General features: G+C 45.1%; 1 protein-coding gene across 4 annotated transcripts in view; it reads right to left on the reverse strand.

Annotated features, from left to right (window-relative positions):
- Window positions 1-352: 352 nt before the first annotated feature.
- nckap5l (NCK-associated protein 5-like) overlaps window positions 353-21,361 on the reverse strand; it is a 76,377-nt gene continuing 55,368 nt past the window's right edge. For 3 of the 4 annotated variants that reach the window (XM_048254675.1, XM_048254674.1, XM_048254676.1), the window contains 10 exons: window positions 20,919-20,987; window positions 20,716-20,766; window positions 20,376-20,495; window positions 15,749-15,841; window positions 8,997-12,175; window positions 8,573-8,708; window positions 8,217-8,295; window positions 7,194-7,481; window positions 6,511-6,659; window positions 353-4,417 (listed from right to left, as the gene is read on the reverse strand). In XM_048254675.1, coding sequence (XP_048110632.1) covers window positions 4,163-4,417; window positions 6,511-6,659; window positions 7,194-7,481; window positions 8,217-8,295; window positions 8,573-8,708; window positions 8,997-12,175; window positions 15,749-15,841; window positions 20,376-20,495; window positions 20,716-20,766; window positions 20,919-20,987 — 4,419 coding nt within the window. In that variant the 3' untranslated portion in view covers window positions 353-4,162. The remainder of the gene's footprint in view (window positions 4,418-6,510; window positions 6,660-7,193; window positions 7,482-8,216; window positions 8,296-8,572; window positions 8,709-8,996; window positions 12,176-15,748; window positions 15,842-20,375; window positions 20,496-20,715; window positions 20,767-20,918; window positions 20,988-21,361) is intronic. The other variant, XM_048254677.1, reaches the window with a different exon arrangement.

The raw sequence follows: 21,361 nt of genomic DNA on the forward strand, positions 1-21,361 counted from the left end.
GCACACACAGTGCAAGGTTATAGCATTCAGAATGTAATGCATGTCCCTACTAATCTTTTGAAAAATGACTCTAGTCTGTGGCACATCCAGAGAGTCAGAGAAGCTTACTTCAAAAGAATGTGTGATAGTTTTGTACTATGGTGAGACATTTTATCATGGCATTTTATTAGTCATTATTCTTGACACTGAAGAAATAAAAAGAAAATGTTGAATCAGCTTTCTTAATTAAATTCAAATGCATCTTATGGTTCATGTTCATTTTGATAGTTACCATGGCTACGACAGAAACTTTTCTTTTCATTCATTCTTTCTTTAGGATGAAATAAATGTATAATCAAAGGGACACATGAACTTGAGAGAAAGGGTTTATTTCTTGGGTTTTCAATTGAGCCATAAATTAACATTTTTTATCTTCATGATTTCACTGCCTTAAAATACATTGCTGTTTATGGCTTCATTTGATTTCTGGTGGAAATGCTATGTACATAGCACCTTGGAATACTATTTACAAGACAAAATAAATCCAAATGAGAATATTCTGGTTAGATTCATACACAAAGAAGACAAACCTTGCTAGGAAAAAAAAACTTCATTCAACAGAATGAAGCATTAGAAATCAAAGCGTAAAAAAATAACAGTAAGAATAAAAATGCTTATAACAGCAACACCATTAACAATAACAGGAACGACAACAACAATGACAACAATAAAACAGTTTTATGCTAGTATAATTCTGCAAAAAAAATAAATAAAGTAAATAAATATAAAAAGCTGCAACCACCCCATATCACCCCAAGTCCAAAAAGGAAACAAAATGAAAAGAAAGGTATGGCAAACATATGATATACCGCATAGTCCAGGTCAGTGCTATCATGGTGACATGGTATTGCAAAGACACCTCTCACTCTATTAAAAAACAAAGGCTACATGAATGGACGAAGAAGATGGTGAGGCCTAAAAGACAGCTTTAGCCTCTTTAGTCTAAGGACAGGTTATGAAAGCTCGGGGGAACACATTTATGGCATCAGAGAGGCTGGAAGTGGCTACACACAGATTCTAAAGGTTACAAGCAGTTTATGAAGACAAAATGAGGAGCAGTCCAAGAAAGCTGAAAGAGATCTTAATGATGAGTTGATAAGGAATTAGGGGGCTCTCTGGGACAACTGCCCCCCTGAGATTAATGCTTTGACCACAGGGCTGTATATTGGGCCTTTTGCCCCCTCCTGGTTTTTGCCACCCTGTTCATTTTTACAAACATTATGCAGAGACAGGAGGTGTTTCTAGACAAAGTGGTTAGAGATGTTCTAAAATGGAATGAAATGCTACCACTGTCTATGTTACTTTCATTCTGGACACATATGAAAATGAAAATTTTTGTCATGTGGGGTCTATATACCACAGCTGATCAAATTAGTTTGGATGATTCTGGAGTGTAACACCTCCTGCCCTCCATTTAACACTTCTAGATGAGCTGAAGGTATGGAGATCGGCAGAGGCTGTCTTGGAAGACAATCCATGTGGAAGAAGCAATAGTGAAGCAAGAGTGGATAAAAGGAAACTTTTCTTGAGAAGGATCTAATAACAGTCACCTCTGGATTTGTCCTACTGTATCATTACAGTCCTCTTCATATCAAGAGAACAAGGGGCGGACAGACAAGGGATCCTAGTGAACAAGTAGGCAAAACTGTACAGACCCCTGTCTCTGCTGTGCGCGGATATCAAAACTTTTCACATAACAGTTAATGAGACGAAAAGCCACTGGAAGCACGTGGATGTGGTAGTTTAGTATATCTGCTCATATTTTTCAGAAGCGGAAAAATCACAGATTTTACTCAGGGGTTACAAGTACTAGCGAAGTCCTTATGCGTCACAGGGACTATCATAAAGATCTTTGTGGCTCATCTCAGTTACGTCTGTGGTGCTCGAATGCCTGCCTCTTTGACAAAGCCCACAAATGACTTTTTTCTTTGCTTAAACTGTACATCAAAATCACTATTCATCTATACAAACACCAATATTGCTAATCAGTGTTTTGTCCATGAATGCAGCTTTTACCGCAAGCTGTTATCTCATAGGTCGTATGATATCTTAGAAACACATTTACAATCCCTGTGCTCATATTTGATTATTGATGACTAGATACATAACCTAAAAACTAAACTGGTGAGAACATTTCTTGGATATATTTTTATTTTGGGCTTTGCTAGTTTTCCGCACAATGCCAAGCTACAGAAATCTCTAAATGCCTTCATTCCAAACAGACATTGAAGTGTCCAACGTTTCCTTTAGGGTTGAATCAATGTGTTGAGCATTGCTATATAGACCCTAGTTGCTTTTGTGCTTACGGTACATGTTTGCTGGAATTGGCACCTCCAGTGAGCATTAGATCAAAGAGTAGATCGAAAGCTCACTGTCCTGGCCAATAGGTTTGCTGCTCTTACTGGTATCCAGGTCTGCTGGGAGCCTTTTTGGCATTAATTAGTAAGTCTTAGTATACAGCCACATGTCTTATGGTAGGACGAGTCATTCCAGACAGAACAACTTTAGTGCTTCTTAGATCTAAAATGTTCATGATTAGGAATTTAAGTTTAGTCTTTGATTGGTCGTGATCAGTTTCCAATAGATCCTATTCTTCACAGTTTGGGTCCAGCACTCTGTACTCGTTACAGTCTCAAGCATTTGATCACCGAGGCGAATGTTAAATGCCAAGATACTAAAGTAACTGAGTGACGGGTCATAAAACGTTAAAAGACTTGATTTGTTTTTAAAAGCGTATGAGCACAAATTTTAGCATTTTTAATTGTTGGCAGTCAAATTTCTTACGACTAAACATTACACTACACAGCTTTGTGGTAGACTCACACACAGTTGATCATTATAGGAACAAGATGACAAGGACCAAGGCTGTCTATTATGCAAGTGATGCTTCCCACAGCTGTGGAAGGTGCACTGCTGTCCAAAAGATGTATGGTTTGTCAGTTTGTTTTTTCTGCAGCTATGGCATCTTGTCCGTTTGAGTATCGTCTATGCATGTATATTTGTTTGTTTGTGTGTGCTTGCATGTGTAGGTGTGTTGCTGTTTGTGGTGCTTATATAAGCTAGGGTGAGTTGAAGGTCACGTGTGTGTGTGTGTGTGTGTGTGTGTGTGTATTTCTGTCCATCTGGCCACCTGAGGAGTGAGCGTTTTCGGGTCGCGCTGTTCAGCGGGAGTGCTCCGTCTTTTCTTTTGAGTTTCAGTGTCAGCGTCAACATTAGCTCAGCAGTCCAGCAGAGAGTGGACTTGTGTGTGTGTGTGTGTGTGCGGGAAGAGAGTAGGCTTGTGTGTGTGTGTGTGTGTGTGTGTGTGGGCAGAGAGTGGGTTATGTCACAGACCATCCACACACAGTGGTGTTGTGTTGTGGGCCATTGGAGGGGGAGAGGGGGCACTCACCCATCCACCCACAGTCACCTTAGAAGGCATGAGTTGACATCACAGATAAACTAGACTACTCACTCCACAACGCCTCCTCCACCTTCCCTCCAGCCCCATTCCCCTCAGAGAGATACGTGAGCTGAAATGGAATCAGTCCATCCCCTCATGTTTTCCACTTGTAATCGCAAGGCTGGGACATAGCTCATGTGGAGATGACTTGCGCTTGACTAATGTAGAGTGCTAACGAAAAGGGCATAAGTTCTGGTGAAAGCGAACAAGCTCACTGACAACCTGCTGAATGCCATGCACATTATGGCAGAGTGAACACTGTGGATTACTACAAGATGCAGAACTTGGCTGGGACTGGTCCACCATGCATGAAACTATATGAAAGCTCAGACACAAAATTTTAGTGAGATGAACTTTGACCTTTGACCCTTGACCCTAGTGAACACTGAGCCCAGTGAGAGTTTACTGATGAAAGTATGTCCCAGCCTTACAAGTGAAATGCTGTCCAAATTGATCCATGGCAGGGCCTATTAATTGCTATTAATTAAGACCCTTTCTCTCTGTCCATTCAGTCATTCATTCATCTCTAGAATCCCAAGGAAATTTGCCACACAACAGCTGAACGGGGACAAGTCATGACCTCCATCTCTCCCCCCTCCAACTCTCACAGCTCTCAACAGCCTAGTAAGGCAGCCCCAGGAGAGAGCGTGGTGGATGAGGGGTGGGGAGTGGCATGAGCTCTTAGCCTTGGCTGCCACAGGACGAGAGGCTGTCGTAGAGCGAGTCACTCAGGGACTCCGGCGTCTCCAGGGCCTGCGGCCGGCTCGGGGAAAGGATGTCGTCCGGTCGCTCCTTGACCAGCTCCAGTCCACCCTCCTTGCTCACCTCCGGCCCCCCCGGGATACGGCTCTTCCCCCTCCGGCTCAGCCCCATTTGGGGGGCCAATGGGAGACTGCTGGGATCCACCTCTCTGGGTCCCTGAGGCACGGCCTGTTTCTGGAACAACACACAGACACATCATACACTGGCTAATACATACTACTTTAATACAGTAATATACATGCATGGTGTATGTTTCTATACATGTACAGTATGTCTACTCATATATGCACAGTCAATTTAAAAGTACAATTGCGTGTGGGTCTACAGACCTGGTCTGAATACTGCCAGAAATTAGAATTACTGCCAGAAATACGGCCAGATACTAGTAATTTATATTTAAAAAATGGAGTCATATTTGGAAGATTCACACTTCCTTCAGAAATGGCCAGTTTATGGGTAGTTTCACAATTGGGGTAAGTGCTTTATATCATGTCTGAAAGAAAGACCTTTAAAGCATGACAGGACATAAAAGAGACATTGACCTTGAACAAAAGCCTCCATTCTCCTTAGTCCCTCCTTTATCTTGTATCAAGTTCAGAAACAAACAGCCAGGGAAGGGGAGGAGAGAGAGGAGAGCTGGAAGCGTAGTCAATAGATACAGCACTTTTTTTGAATAATTTCCATGGCAACACCTGTTCTGGCTTGTCAGAAAGTTCTTGGCAATGAGTGTCATCTCTAGCTACATATTCTCTCTCTCTCTCTCTCTCTCTCTCTCTCTCTCTCTCTCTCTCTCTCTCTCTCTCTCTCGCTCTCTCACTCTTTTCTCTCTCCTTCTCCCACTTGCATTTTCCCATCTTCTGCTCGCTTAGTCACAGGTGTGACTGCACCATCCAGGGAAAGGTGTGACATGAGAAGTGATAAGTGATGCTCTAGGAGAGGGCTGCTACCACGCAGACACAATGTGAATGGTGCATGCTAATGACTTCATTGGATGTGCTAGTCTGTGGATGAATACACATCTCAGAATATCTCCTTCTCGTGGGCTCAGGCTGTGACTAGTCTGTGCAGAACACGTTTGAGGAATTGCATGTGTTTATGTATGTGGTTTGTGGGTGTCTGTGTGTACGTGCATGCATTTCACAGGTGTGGGTGAATGGGTCAGATTACTCCTCTCGTATTCACAAAATAACCCTTTTTTGTGTTCATGGATGAAGCAAGATGAAGTCGTTTAGTGAAGCAGCCATGCATATTTCAGTTTTATTCCCAACCTCCCACACAATATCTGACTGAAAAATGATTCATCCTTGCCATCCTTCCAGAGTGTCAGAGGGCAATTTAAATCAAAAGATGATCAAGAAGTGACTTGCCCTTTCACTTCAGGCCTTTTGTTAATGATGTATGTCAAAAAGGCCTTTCGTTACGGAATGTACAGATATATACAGTGAAACCCCTGACATCTAGCCCTGATTACTGATTACCTGTGCAGGCTCGGTCTGCTAACGGTGTCCACACATACGTGACCAAACAGACTCGTGCACATTGACTGCGCATGTGCATGTGTGTACAAGCACTGGCTTGGAGTCAAGAGAAAACAGAATATTTATGCAATTTATTTTTCTAGCAGATGCTTTCATGCCAAACAAATTCAAGTGCATTGTGCATTTTCCTTAGTATGTTTGCTGTAGATTCACCGGATGAAGAGCTATCATTTCAAAGACTGTGACTGGGTGATTTGTGTGTGCCCCAAGAGACAATTAACAACATTTACATTTACATATATTCATTTAGACACTTTTATCCAAAGCATCTCACAAAAACAACCACAAGTAAACAAAAGTGGAAACACTAATGAGCATGTCCATGTCCTTATTACGCAATGCCTTGTCTGCTGGAGGGTACTTAGACCTTAAGTCAGTGGTCAGTGACTAGTCAGTGGTAAGTGGTAAGTTGTACTAGGTGGTAAGTAGACAGTATGTCTGCCCTTATGCCTTGTAATGATTGTAGAGACTTAACTGTGAGTACTGAAAATATAGAGTGCTTACAGCCTTTGTAGGGCACACTGAGGCCTATAGAACTGTCACATTCACGTATTGTGGAGGATGAACATATGAGTCAACTTTCAGATGAAATGGCTGGCAACATCAAAGCACTGAATTCGGTTCCAAAGGATTACGAGCACTAAGAAGCAATCTGTACTCACTGTGATTTTAGTCACCAGATGAAAGCGTCAATGAACTGACTAACTGTAAAGTGGGATGATGACTTACCCTTCTGGATGGCGTTCCTTGCCCAGATGGCTCCAGATCTCCTTGGACACCGATGTAGACGTCTGCAGGACCCGCTGATCCCTTCAGGTTGGGGAAGGTCCAGTTCTTAGATGGTGGGGGTTGCATATGGGCCCCATAGGCATCAATGTCTACAAAATGAAGCAACAGTCATCACAGTCATACTGGCCAGTCTGTTGTTGGGGGCTGACTATGACTCATTTAAAATACAGTAATTTCTAAGGTAGTGTGAGATAATTAGGACAAAAGCTGTTTCACTGTTTAATTATGATTCTGACAGGGTAACAATGCAGGGGAATGAAAGTGGATTTGGCATTCAGTGCTGCAGCAGTAGGACTCTTTCATTTTATAGAAGGTGTTCTGGTTCAATCCCAAAGAGAAAATATGGAATACATTGTACATTACATCAGGTAAATGTTTGGATAAGTGGACCAATCTAGTATCTGGCAAGTGAATAAATGGGAAATGAAACGTTTTGATATAAGCTGAAAGGCTGAAAAGCATATTACAGCTCGGTATTTGGACGTTTGACTATCTGGACAGGTAAAATGATAGCACTGAGTGCAATCCTTCTTTCTTTCTATGGCTATGACATATCTTATGAAATTAGCCTAGGGTTATTCCAGGAAAGAGCACAGGGATGACAGTTCTCCATCAAAGCTTGCCTTCATGGATGGTGCTGGAGAGATGCATGCTGGGCCCTTTCCCCTCGAGGCCTCCGCCATACAGCGCAGATGGGTTCACCTCCTCCAGGGACGACAGCTCTCTCTCCAGAGTGCGCGCCTTTCGTGGAACCTTCATTAGGGGTCCGTGTTTCCCTTGGGAAGCGGAAAACCCCTGCTCCCCGTGGGGCTTTGTCTTGGGGATGCTTTTGCCTGCGGCACTGCTGGCATAGTCAGGCAGAGGGAATGTCCCAATGCCACTGTCCAGTGTACGCATGGAGGCTCCAGAACCTGTTAGCGATATGGCAAATGATAAGAGAATGTTAACTGTGGCATCGACAAACGATATAATGACAAAGCTATAATTGCATTGTTCAAGATAAGAGGAGCTGTAAACTTTAAATGATGAAAGTTTAAGAAACTGCTTCCAAAACTGGAACCAAATAAATTAATTCACAGACATGTTTTTCATATGGGGATATACATTTTTAAGCTGCAGTGATTTTGAGAATTAAGAAATCTGAAAATGACAAGCCCTATTTCAATCTAATTTAACAACCTGTATTAAACCTAAGCCTTGCTTAGAGAGATACATTCATGAATAATCTGTATTTTTAGTCACAACGTAGTCCTTGTGTAAGCTGTCTGAGCATACTGGGGCTGTAAGGAGTTACATTCAATTTATTAAACAACCAGACAACTTCCATATATTCAATGGGGAGCGGGTCCAGGAAGGAATTAGGTGAAACGTCCCCCTAGGTAAAAATTAATGTGGAGCCAACAATCACCAGAGTATGGCCTCATTCACTCTTTCAGGGAGAGCTGGAGGGGTGAGATCAATCCCATACCGACGTAATTACAATTCATGTCAAAACTTTACAAGAGATGGTGGCCCTGATGTGTTCTTTGCCGAGGGCCACAAGGTTATGAGCCATGGATGCAGCAGTGTAGCTAGCCAGGAGAGCCCGTCAGGGCCACTTTATTGGGGTGTGTTGAGGAGATTTAATGGTCAATGAAGCGTGATACCTGTGAAGTGTTGGGAGCTCATGGATTCTGCCAGGTTCTCGTCAGATATGACCTCATCACGACCTACCATGTCTGGCCCCTTAACCAAGAGTAAACAAAGAAACAAACATATTTCAGAGACAATTCACACCATTTCAGACAACTAATTATATAGAAATGCATTAATCATCATCATGGTCATTAATGTGACAAGAACAGAAATAGAGTGTTGTGACTATAGGGACTAAAAATGTAACATTAACAAATGACATTACAAATGATTAATTAATTCATTCATTCATTAATTCATGCATTCATTAATCCATTCATTATTTAAATCATTATTAATTGTTAATTAACACAGAGAGTGGCCTTACCTTGTCCATCTCATCCCGACTCTTTGTGTGACTCATGCCATTCCTCTGGTGGAGGAATGTGGGTTGGGATCTTTTGGAGTCAAAGGAGAGGCGTCTGTGAGCCATGCCAAAGCTGGGGGCTCCTTTGTCGTCCACCCTGTTGACAGAATCATGTTAATTCTTTTTTCTCTCACAACCTGGAACAATGCAATACCTTTTTTTCACAAACAATGGTCACAAATGTACTTTGCAGGGAAACAGAAACCTTTTGAAATACAAGCCGTGGCAACACTGTAACACTGTGTCATGCTAATGAAGCAATTCTGAATTAGAAATTTAGATTTTATTCATGATGCAAAGAAAAAAAAAATGCTGCTTCTCTTTCCATCTCATGATCAGGAGCACTAAAGCCCTGGTAAATCATCCTATATAAACTCCCACTCACCTGTTTAACAATTGCTGCATGAAGTTATCAGCAGTCACTCCACGGTACATTAGGGCGAGCTGTCCCTGTGCTGGGTCCATCACCACCTCACATGAATGTCCCCTGCCAGTGCGATCGAGGGGCATTCCAACGCCCACCCCATTCACGTAGGCCCTCTCCTCCTCAAGGGCTTTCCTGAGATCTTCTGCTTTTTCCATCAGCTTCGAGATGTTCAGGCTCTCCACCACCTTCCTTGGGCCAGCTTTTGAGTTGGCTGCGGAGGAGGCAGAGGACGAAGAGGACGACGACATGTTGAGCCTGAGTTTGGACATCTCGGGCTTGCGGCTGAGGGCCGGTAGCTTGCTCTTCTTCAGGCCGAACCAGCTGGCGATGCCGTTGGAGGTCTTCTGCTTGGTCTCCACAGCTTGGGTGCGGTCCTGCTCCTGGAGCTTCAGCATGTTCTCCTCGATCCCTCGCATCACCTTCTGCTCGATGGCTGACTGTGGGCCGGAGGCTACCAGAGGCTTCTTCTCCTCCAGCGACTGCGTGCTGGCAGATGTTTCGACCGGAGGTCTGGGAGGAGGAGGAGGGGGGAAGCTCTCAGCGTGTACAAACTTCTTCTTGCTGGCGGTGAGCTTTGATTTGTCCTCTGGCCGCGCAGGGTGCTTCTGAGCCTGGCCACGGTCGTCATGAGCAGGCTTCATGCCTCGGGGGTAGGAGGACGCCTGGCCAGCTTTCGAGGGCGACTTGGACGGGACCTTGGTGGGACTATTCTGGGGACTTGGGGAAGTCTTGCTGTGGTGGTTTGTTGGAACTTGGCATTTTCCATAGCTACGCATCACAACGGGGGGGTCGGTTGACGATGACATTCCCATTTTTATCTTTGGGCCTTCGGATTTGGCAACATAAACCCTTGGAGAGAAAGTCTCCAATTCTCCTTTACTGGCAGATCCTGTAGCTACTGCTGACTTAGGGCTTACTTCATGACATGTACTAGGATACTTGGTGTAGCCTGCTAAGCTAGTCTTGGGGTAAGGTTTTCCATCCAAAGAATCAGTATACTTTGTGTGCCTATGTTCAACCACGCTGCGGTCGCCTTGTCGTTCTGCGGTTTTACTTCGCTCATTATTGCCAGGGGCAGAAGATGCAGGTGTTCTAACACCAATACACTGTGCTTCTTTCTTATCCAAGGGCTGGTGCAGATCCTCGTTGCTCTTCAGCTTGCCGAGAGCAGCCAGGCGCTCTTTGAAAGGGTGATGGCTGGTCTCGTTCGGGGGTTTGGCGGAGACCGTCCTTTTGGGCAGTGATGGGGGCTGGTCTCCTTTCCTGGAGCCCGTCGTTGGCTGAGCCGACTGGACAGCCTCAACAGTCTGTGGCTGAACAACTTCGGGTGCTATTCTCTCCTGTGGCCGGTCCTTCATGCTGGAGTAAGTGGACACTCGCTGGGCCTTGCTGGAGGCTGACGACGAGGAGGATGGCAGGCTGAAGTGTTGGTGGGGTTTGTGCCACACGGGACTCTCCGTGTCAGTCTCCTCCTCGTCTGAGGAGTCCGAGGGCGAGTCACCCGTGGCTGGGGACGAATCCGAAGTCTTGGAGGGAGGACTGAGCAACTTGTCGTCGCACGTGTTCCTCTGTTGTTTCTCTGGGGTGCCTCTGTCTACTTCAGAGTAGGGGATGAACTGTGGCAAACCATTCGATGCAGCAAGCTCGGACACATTCTCATAGTGGGGTACCTTCTGTGAGTTCCTCTGTGACTGGGATGAAGGAATGGGTGCCCCTTTAGAGGTTCGGTTAGGTTTGGGCGCCGAGTGGCTGCTGTAGCTTACCTCCTTCACAGGGACAGGGGAACAGAGGTTGTCGTCCGGCTTTGGGGGTGATGTAGGCGCAGAGTGCGTGCCAGGGTAAGTGTCTGTTTTGGGAGAGGACGTCGACGAGGACACCTTCTCCCTCTCCGTGGTGGTGGCTTTGCGGGGCATCACGGGCGAGTGGTACACCTCGTAGTTGTTGTTCCGGCAGGGAATCTTGGAGCTCCGAGTGAGCTGAGGACTGAGGCGTAAGGCTTGAGCAGTCTGAGGTCGCTCCCCGATCGCGGGGATCTTGAGGAACTTGAGCAGCCGCGACGGGGAGGCGATCGGGGAGGGCTTGGCCTCGCTAAGGCATGAGGGCGGGGAGGTGGGGCTGAGTGCAAATTTGCTTTTCCCAGAGGATTGCTGCTGCGGCTGCGAGGAGGCCGAGCCGTTCTTCTCCGGCACGGGAGCCGGGGAGTAGGAGTCCACGGCCACCTTCTTGGATACAGACGTCTCGTTGGAGGAGAAATAGACCCCGTTGCAGACCTTCTCGCCGTCCTCACATTCCTCGTCCATCACAGTAGCATCACTGTCCACCACCAGGTAGCAACACTCCGGGTCGGCGTGACTTTGATCCGGGCTCTGAGATTGTGGCGTCTCCGCATGCTTTCCATCCTCACCTTGAAGGACGCTGTCGGAACCTCTGGACAAGGATTTCCGAAGCGACAACTTCTCCACTGCTTTGTCCTTGTGATGCAGCAGACTCCTGGCCTTGTCTAATGGCTCCTGGCTGCGGTCAGACGCCTCCGACTCAGACCCGCTCGCTGCTCTGCAGTCCGTCCGTGTGCTGTGCGTGTAGGGATGGCTTGTGCTCTCCAGGGAGAGGATGCCAACATGCGGATCGGGAGCACCTGCCACTGCCCCCTGCTGGTGACTGTCCACCCACATCTGCCCGCCGACGCCCTCCTCTCGAACTGGCAGAGTGATGGCGGCAGCAGCAGCGAAAGAGCCGCTGTGTCCCGGCGTGGCCTTGAGCAGGCTGTCCAGGCTGCTTTTCTGAGTGAGGAGCCGGCAGGAGGGGCAGCCCCCGTGTCCTCGGCCGCGGTCATCTTGAAGCACCCCCTCCCCGCTGGCATACTCGTGGATGTCAGAGTCCGAGCTGGAGTGTCTGCAGTGAGGCGCCCGGGAGATAGAGGTCCCCGGGAAGTCTCCCGGAAACAGCGTCTGGCCCATGTCGTGGTAGGACCCCAGGCAGGATGACGGGTGGAACTTCAGCGGGTCGGACTCCTCCAGCTTGCGGAGAACTTCCAGGATGTGTGCTTTCTTCTTGAAAAATGGAGACAGGGCGTCCATGGAGGTGGCTGGGCCTCGAGCTTGGCTTGGGGTACCATTCTGTGTGCGATCACCAGTGTTCTGTACAAGTTACATAAGACATACATATTAGCAGACTATATTGATATATAAAGCATACACCATGCACTGTGCCCTTCCATATATCTCTGTGTTAGGAAATCTGTTCTTGTAGTCTGATTCTTAGGACAGTGGACAGTAGACATTCCTCAGTAGTCAAGAAAGGCTTTAAATAATTGGATGGTTACATAATAAAGTGAATCAAATAAAAGTAATTTGACAATATGGTGCATGAAATGACCTAGCTATAAAGAGCTTAACAAGGACTTTTGCCGTGTGACTTTAAGGTTTTACGAGTTCAGGCAGGTTGTCTGGCTTGGGTAGGTGGACAGACAGAGAGACAAACATTTTGCGGGAGGCAGGGCTACCGCTGGTGTCAGAACGATAATTATAAAGACTTCCACATAGGCTTGCAGATAACTAATCCTCTGCCCAGCACTCGAGCAGACTCACTGGTGATTAATACAGAGTCATTTTGAGGGTGACCTCTTCCTCCACACATGAGGAAGTAAATGAAAGGGGTGGAGGTGGGGAGGACAGGAGTGAACCATGGTGAGTTACTTTGGTTTCACATGGCTGGTCCATCCAGAGGAGGCGGCTTTATCTTTAATTAAAGAAGCAATTAATTTTGTTAAACACACATTCACAAATGCACACACACACACACACACACACACACACAAAATGCACACATGCACACACATACTCAGGCCCTCACGCATCGCCCTCCTCCCACCTTCCAACGCTAAAAGAAGCCAATATCTTAAATAAAAAGCCATCGCTGGCTTGTGAGCCCACAGGGGATTACTGAATTAAGACAGATGGCAGGGAAAGGGTGGAGTGAAGGGGACAGTTAAAACAATGATGCCGGGCCACTGTGGCTTAGCAACCCATGCTTAACCTCAACCACCCTCCATACCCTCAAGGAAACAGCACGTCAATATGACAAATCCATTTCTAGTGGTCATTATCATAAAAGATGTCATGAAGATAATGAAATTGATAATTTGAAATGATGAAACACCCAGCTGACTACAACATGCAGTCCCAGACGGGTCACATTGGGAAACTGCAGACGGAGGTATTTTTGAGGTTTTTCTGCTTACTCAGTTGTGTACTTGCTATAAGTTTATGCAGAAAAGCTTATGAAGGCACATCTTATTATCCATTCTTTGTGGCGCATTAGATTTACCCTCTAAAATGTTTAGCTTATTCAGAGTTTATTTTGTACTCATGTTTATGGACTGGGCTAACAAATGCTATGGCCATTAAACTATTACCCGATTACTCGATTACCCGAAACGTCACGGAAAAATAAAAAATTAAAACAAGTGGGAGCAGTAAACCCTGGTTGAAGCGGACTTTTTTTCTCTTTTTTGTCTGGTCGTTTGTTTGTCCTGCTCCCAGGTCAGACATTTGGATGTGCGGACTTCAAACTTACTCATTAAACTAACTCTAACAGTATCTAACAGTAATATACCCTTTCATCAATTTAAAAGTTCTTCCTGCAAATATGCGGTCTACAAATAACACAGGAAAAAACAATCAGCTTTATGTATTCAGATACATTTCAAAACTAGGAGATGAGAGGAGCCCTGAGAGGACAGAAGGGGAGAGGAGGGTACTAGGAGATGAGAGGACAGAAAGGGAGAGGAGGGTACTCTGCTCAGCACAGCAGAGGTGAGAGGTACAGAGATGAAGGATGGATGGAGTGTCTTCTGGGTTTTGAGGGAAAGAAAAAAAATCTATATTCAATTTGACATCTCTGTTCCCCAATCCACTCAGAGAAAGCAATCAGTGGACTTTAGGGCCACAATGATTGGGCTGAATGTTCCCTCCTCGCGATGCTATAGGACATTTGTCAGCAGGAGAGAGCGCTTCCTCTTCAGGCTATGGTGCAGCTCACAGCTCGGTCATATAAAATGGACAGGAGGGAGAAAACAGCAACGAGGAGAGGTGCTCACCGTGGACCAGGGGGGATACTCTGCCACGGCTACTGAACAACAGGCCAATTTTATACCCATGAATTACATAGGAAGGGACTAGCGGTGTGTGGAGAATGGGAATGAGAATGGGAGACCTGAACAAAACAAGTGTGTGTGTGTGTGTGTGTGTGTGTGTGTGTGTGTGTGTGTGTGTGTGTGTGTTGGGGTGCAGGGGTGCTGGGAGAAAGCAATAACAGCAACAACAGAGACACCAACCGTGTGGATCTGATCACCAAGCTCTTTGTCATTGTCTGGGATCTGTTACTGCAGCAGGGTTTGAATGTAAACCAGACAGACACAGGGCTGAACACTAGATCTTAAAAGAGCTGCTTTTTCTCAGACTTCTCATTTTCTGGCCAGTCTGCAGACGGCTGAAAGAAACTAAACACTTATACGCTGTCACAAAAGCACAAATAAAAAACCCCTCAGATGTAGACTCTCAAGAAGTCCCCCACTCAAAAAGCAGCATCACTTCACTTCACCCAGCAAACGTCTTCCTTCTTATCTTTACTCTATATTAGCACGAGGCAGTGCCATGAGATGAGATTCTACAGCTTTCAGAGTGATAAGGTGTGATCTTCAGTGCATATTACATTTAGGATGAGAGGCTTTCTATATAATGTACAGCATATTAAGTACTTTTGTGCATCTCTAGTTCAGTTCTATATTCTTCCCAACACGCTGTGATTACAGCCACAGCGCTAAACTTCAGAATGAAGGCGGGCTTGGTAGCATGAATAGCTTCAAATGAAAGTATTTGATGCTGTAAACCCAACAATCAAGTCAATTAACCAAATCATTTGATCAGTAAATCAATACTGATTTAAAAAAAAAGAAACGGCACAGAAAAATGCATGTTTCAGGCGCCGCAACTTAAAATCCTACTGTGTGGCCTATTATTAAACACAAAACTGTAATCAAGTAATCAAAATCCCTTGACTGATATGTGCTTCACTTCAGCCTTGCACTGAATCAACCCAGATGCAAGAACAGTGTGAAAGATGGGCCTTGCAGCCCATGTCCATAGAGGATGGTGGCGACAAGGACACACTGAGGTAATTCATTTGAAAACCTGTTGGTTAATTTTTGTTTTGTTTTTGTGGAAAGTTGGCAGTGTGCCAGATCACTTGTTTTGAGCACTGTAAACAAAACTGCACTTTTCACCACAATCAACGTTTGCTATTTGCTGTGTCTTCACCCCCAACCTCAATGTCCTTGTCGCCACCCTCCTGTGTGGACGTCGGCTGCAAGGCCCATTTTTCAGTAAGACAGTAAGGATGCGTTCAGACTTAGCGTCTTTTTCTGACAAAAGAAGTTATGCAGACCGCTTTTTTAGTTTCTGCCAAGCGTTCTTGTTCCAAAATGTCAAAGGCAGAATATGGTGTTTACAGAAATTGGTATTTACTTAAGAAACACCCAGACTAGGTTTACCCCGCCTGAAGTGGGCAACTGTCATTATGGCACTATGGAACTTCAGTCAAGGGAAATATATATGCGAAAGCTGGAAAACACAAAGCTGCTTGGGAGAATAAAGACCTTTGTATCCATTTTTGAGTGTTTGTACCCTTAAGCATCAAAACAAACAGCTCACCTTGGCTTCCCCCTGGCAGTGAGACGCTACCATCTTCTCTGTGCTCGTCACAGTGGCGTCCAAATTGTGCTCTGCAAGAGTCACCGATGGCAACTGCAAAAGAGATTGAGAGTTTTATTCAAACAAATGCTCCAATTACATGTCATCTGTCTCATGCAGACATCTTCCAAGATGTTGTAGATAAAGCGTTTAAAAAGGGACCATCTGGACCAGGATAAATTGAGCGGTGTTGAGAGTGTGTGAGCGTAATTGGTTGGTGCGCTTGATGCAATTTAATTTGTGAAAGCATTGTCTTTTGTGATCAGACTTCCTGTGGGAGAGGCTGTGGAGACTACTGCTGTCATAAATGAACTACAGGCGATGGTTTCTTCTCACTGGTTCGACTGAATGTCGGCAACTTGGATACGAGGCGAAAGTATGGCAAGATGGCGTCAACAAACTCTTCTGAGCACTGGAGGACATACAAACACTCAAACAAAATAAAAATGGCCAACTACACACACACACACACACACAAATACAAATACCAACCAACAGCACCAATTACAATGCCATCCATCATACTCTCACTAACATACACAAAAAAAAAAACTTGGGAGAAATTGCATTTTCCCAGGCGCACCAACCACTTTTTAGCCCAATTCTCCTGACCTAAAGTAATTAAATTGCATGGGCCCGAAAAGATAGCATCACATACTCTTATGCAGTCACCAAATAAATGCAAGAAGAAAAAAAAACCGAAAGCAGATAGAGAGAGCGGGAGGAGGACAGTAAGAGGATGGATGCATATAGGGTGGGGATGGGGGAGTGTGTGTGTGTGTGTGTGTGTGGGGACGCTATTATCTCATCGGTCCTAGATGCATCCCTCCACTTCATGAATGACAGTGTGATGGAGAGAGTGGAGGCAGTTTCGGACAGTTTCCATCTCCATTCAGGGTAGTAGAAAATGCCATTTCACTCTCCTGGCAATTACAGACAGGATTTGTTTAGATTAAAAGCGGCATCAAGATTTCTCTTCCTTTCAAACCTCTACCTGCACCTCCATCCCCCCCCTCTCTACCTCCATCCCCCACACTCTGCCCCCCCACACACACACTCTGCCTCCTTTTCTTTCTCAAGTGAGGCCACTGGAATACTAATGCCACTGATAAGAGTGTGTGTGTAGACGGACACAAAAAGAGAGAGAGAGAGAGAGAAGTGCCCTATCTGAATAACAGAAGAGGAGAAAGAGGGAGGAGGGGATGATGAGAGGAGCACGGTAGAGATCGAGAAAGAGAAAGAGAAGGGGAGTACAGCCAACACACATACTGTATGTTACAGAGGGAGGGAAATATGGAGTGGGAGAAGAGAGAGAGAGAGAGAGAGAGAGAGAGAGAGAGAGAGAGAGAGAGAGAGAGAGAGAGAGAGAGAGAGAGAGAGAGAGAGAGAGAGAGAGAGAGAAGAGAGAGAGAGAGGAATGATGATGAAAAACTCCTAGTAGACCACTGGGAGAAGAGTACAGTGAATGACAAAAAAGACAGAGAAAAACCATTAGAGAAAAACCATGGGAGCAAGGGAACAAGGAAGAGAGTGAGAGTGAACTAGAAAGATGGAGAACGGCCACATGTCTCACACTTAAAAGAAATAACCAGTGACCTCGAACTAATTTATTCTCATATCACAGAGCCGGGTCTCTATAGTCACGGATTCATCTAGGAGTCTGCACATGGCACTCCATCAGATAGATAGATAGATAAATAGATACTTTATTGATCCCCAATGGGAAATTCAGGTCTATCTCTATGACTAACCCTGAGTTTAAAACACAATGTGTAATATATAGTGACCAACCACCATATACAGTAGTTATTGACAGTGTACTGCATACTGAATGAGTGGACGTTCTGAACACAGGGCAATGGAAAGGATTTTTTCCCCACAACTACAGGCAACCAAACTTTACGTAATGACATTAAGTGCCCTATCTTGGCGATCTAAAACCCAGTGCATAGCGTATTCTTATCTTATACTCAAATTTTTTTTTTTCACCATGCCCTTCTCTTTTATTACACAATGCGCCCAGGGATGTGGTAATTAACAACCTAAGGTGTGGTCTGGCGCATTATCTAAAAACCACTATCTTACACCATCTAAAAAGCATTACACTGACCAAGAAAAACCTGAGGTGCGTTCAAATTTGGCAAACAGTGGTGAACGTTCGTAGTGAACATGTTTTCTTTGAACAGTTAAATTTGAACAATTTGGTGTAATTGCACGGTAACTGCATTGTTGCCTTCGTCTAGCCCACGTCCAGCTCCGCTGTATGTTCACGGAGAACTACCTCCTCAGACTACGAGTGTTCGCAAACGTCCGCCTATTATGTTTGCGAATTTGAACGCACTCCTGGTCTATAGCAAAAGGCACATAAGAAGCACAGCTGAAAACGCACTGCCACAAGATGAAAGCAGCAACTCCTCTGCAGGATAAATTTCCTTAGGTTTTTACTCAGTCATTCAAACATTATTGGGGTGTTGCTTTTTACAGGCTGTTTTCGATGTTAACCCATTGTCAGTCAATAGTGAAAGTAATTAATTGTGTACTGTATAACTGTTTTGTTGTTGAATATGACACCACGGTGAAGTTAGTTTCACTTTGCCTATGAGTTCAAATAATAGACGAGTGCAGATGCGTGTAGGCTATACTCTGCTAGGTTTTAGTAAAGCATGGTTTAGTGGAATACCTGTTCCATACAGTCGCACGTGCAAGCAGATTCCTTCAAATGCGCCACTGACTATCAAAATACTGATACGCTGTTTGAAGTTGCGCTGCTTGCTGTTAAAGGGAATGACAGGTGCCATTCTCATTGGTGTAAAGGATGTTATGCCCAAAACACACCCATGATTGATTAAGAAACATAAGACCAACCTCTTTGTGCTTTTTACGTTTATAACAAAACCACCCCTAATGTGGACTGGACAAACCCCTACATTTATTTTAGCTATTCACCAGTGACCATACGTTTTAGATCACTAAGATAGGGCCCTATGGGTTACATGTTTCCCACACATGCTGAAAATGAAGGCACAGTGGACAGACTGAAATTCAATTCAATCCAATTATAACTTTATACCGCCAAAACAAGAACTGGAATTATCTCAACGTGCTTTACAGAGCCCAGGGCCTGACACCCCAAGATCGAACACTAAGATGACAGGAGCAAGGAAAAACTCCCTTTTAACAGCAAGATTACTTGGGCAGCCACATATGCGATGATAACTGATTGCCTGGACCGCTGAATTGCAGACCCACAAATAACCGCCACCGAGAGACACATCCCCTCTCCAGAAAAACAATCACCGTGGCAACGGGTGGCTCACCAAATCACCATGACAGCTCCGAGGCTAATGCAGAGTGATCGAGCTTTCCAGTGATTTCCCCTCCCACGAAAACCGGCCTCCCTAATTTCGGAACATTTGTTCCGTTAACGAGGACACGCGTGACAGGCACGGAACAGTGCCGCGCGGGCGGCTCTTCTGCATGACTCAGGGAGTGAGCTGGGGACTGATGAGACCCAAAATTGGGAGAGCGCACAGACAGTGGAAAGCAGCAACAGAGAGAGAAGCAGCTCACGATGAGTTTACCCCCCGCCTTCTCTCTCTCACACACTTTTATCATTTTATCAAATTAATTAAAGAGTGGGATATGCGCAACAGTCACAAACACTGTGACGAGTTCCACTGGACTTCTCGTCTCATGGGGAGAGAAGAAAGTGAGTGGGGGTGGTGAGGGTAACAGGGTGTGGGGGAGGGGAAGGGGAGGGGCTGCTTTGGCAACACTGATTTCACAGGCAGATGAAGCAGTGCCTCCGATGCTGCCTTATGAATAAACAAGAGCAAAAATGAAAGCTTCGCCCTAGTTGTTTTTCTCATTAGCAGGCTCACAGGACGGCAGAGTGGAGGTAAAACAGCTGGTGAATTTCCGTCTGCAGTCACACTGTTCGACTTCCGAAGAGCCCAAACACGCAGTGCCTTGATGACGCACAACTACAAAACATTGGCGTAACAGCTTACACAATGACACAACAGCACAGGCGCCGTGACAACCAAATGGCTTTTGCACAATACCTCAAGTATCATATCAAGAGGTGCTTGTGGGTGTGTGCGGGTCTGCAACCACTAGAGTTGGCTCTTGACGGACACACTGAGCTGGCACAGGTGGCACAGGTGTGTGTCGCATCAGCCCCAAGTGAAAGCGTGGGAGCATGTCTGGCTCGGCACAGATATGGGTCAGGTTGAAGTAACACATTTGTTCCGCTGGTGTCAAAAGTGGGATGAATGCCACGCATGAGATTAGGGATCCTGGCAGGGCGACAGAGGGTGTGTGTGTGTGTGTGTGTGCCTTGTGATCAACTTATTCTGCTACATCGCTTGAAAGGATGGGATCTCCAATCACAAAATGATGCTAGCACAGGATTATGTAAAAGGCTATCTAATCGCTGTAGGTCCTAAATACATCAATGAATATATTGTGCACTAGCGTTCAAGTAGCTGGTATTGCATTTCCACAAACCATAGCAAGACATGTGTGTGTGTGTGTGTGTGTGTGTGTGTGTGTGTGTGTGTGTGTGTGTGTGTGTAATCCACCTTACCTGTTGAAGGGGATTAGGATTTGTGTGGAGTTTTTGTGTGAAGAGCTCTGTCAACGTCCTGTTTTGCCTCTCTAGATCAAAGACACGCATTTTCAGCTTGATGCATTCCTCCCGTAGGTCCTGAAACAAGTGCACAGACACACACATACACACACACAAACACGAGCACACACACATACACACACACACACCATTTGAATTGTTTACTTGATCAATAAATTGTAACAAATACTGTGCAAACACATTGTGCTCAGCAACAGAAATAATCATTACCAAGGCAAATGTCAAGATAATGTAACTGAGCCTAGTAATTGAAATGTCAAGGTAACATAATTTGAACCTTCTTTTGCACCTTTTGATTAAGAAGAGCCTGTACCACATGGTTGGCAACCTAAAAAATAAATAAAACAGGGTGTTGCACAAATCAGCAAACAGCAATAAATGACAACCATACATACACAAACAAACCACAAAAGATTATTTTTATTTAAAGATGACTGCAACCAAAGTCAAGACAGATTGGATTCCCCATTTCCACATTACCTCGTCCAGGCACCTCTCATATGCCTCTCTCTGGCTTTCATTTGCGAGAGCAAGGGCCGAATTCTCAGCCTGTAAAATATGAAGGGGGAGGGAGAAAAAATAATAAGGAATTTATAAGATATCAGGATAAGATGAAAGCAAGTCACAGGAGAATCAACAGAGAGAATACAACATACTGTAAGCATTGGATGACAAAAGGAATCACAAAATGAACCAAAAACAGTCAGCCAGACACCTCAGACAGACAATTGACTTTGATTTGTGAAAAAAAATTCACTTTTAACCTCTGAAGACCACTCCCAGTTTGCTATTGCATAACTCTTTGAAGAGTCCAGAAAGTTAAGCTACTGTAAGACACTTCATAACTGTAAAAAGGATGTAGGGCAGACGAGAAGACTATGGCAGACAAGGAACAAGCAGGAAAGAAGATGTAGAGGTAGAAT

This window comes from Alosa alosa, chromosome 10 (genome assembly GCF_017589495.1).
Source record: "Alosa alosa isolate M-15738 ecotype Scorff River chromosome 10, AALO_Geno_1.1, whole genome shotgun sequence".
In the NCBI taxonomy this organism is placed as follows: domain Eukaryota; kingdom Metazoa; phylum Chordata; class Actinopteri; order Clupeiformes; family Clupeidae; genus Alosa; species Alosa alosa.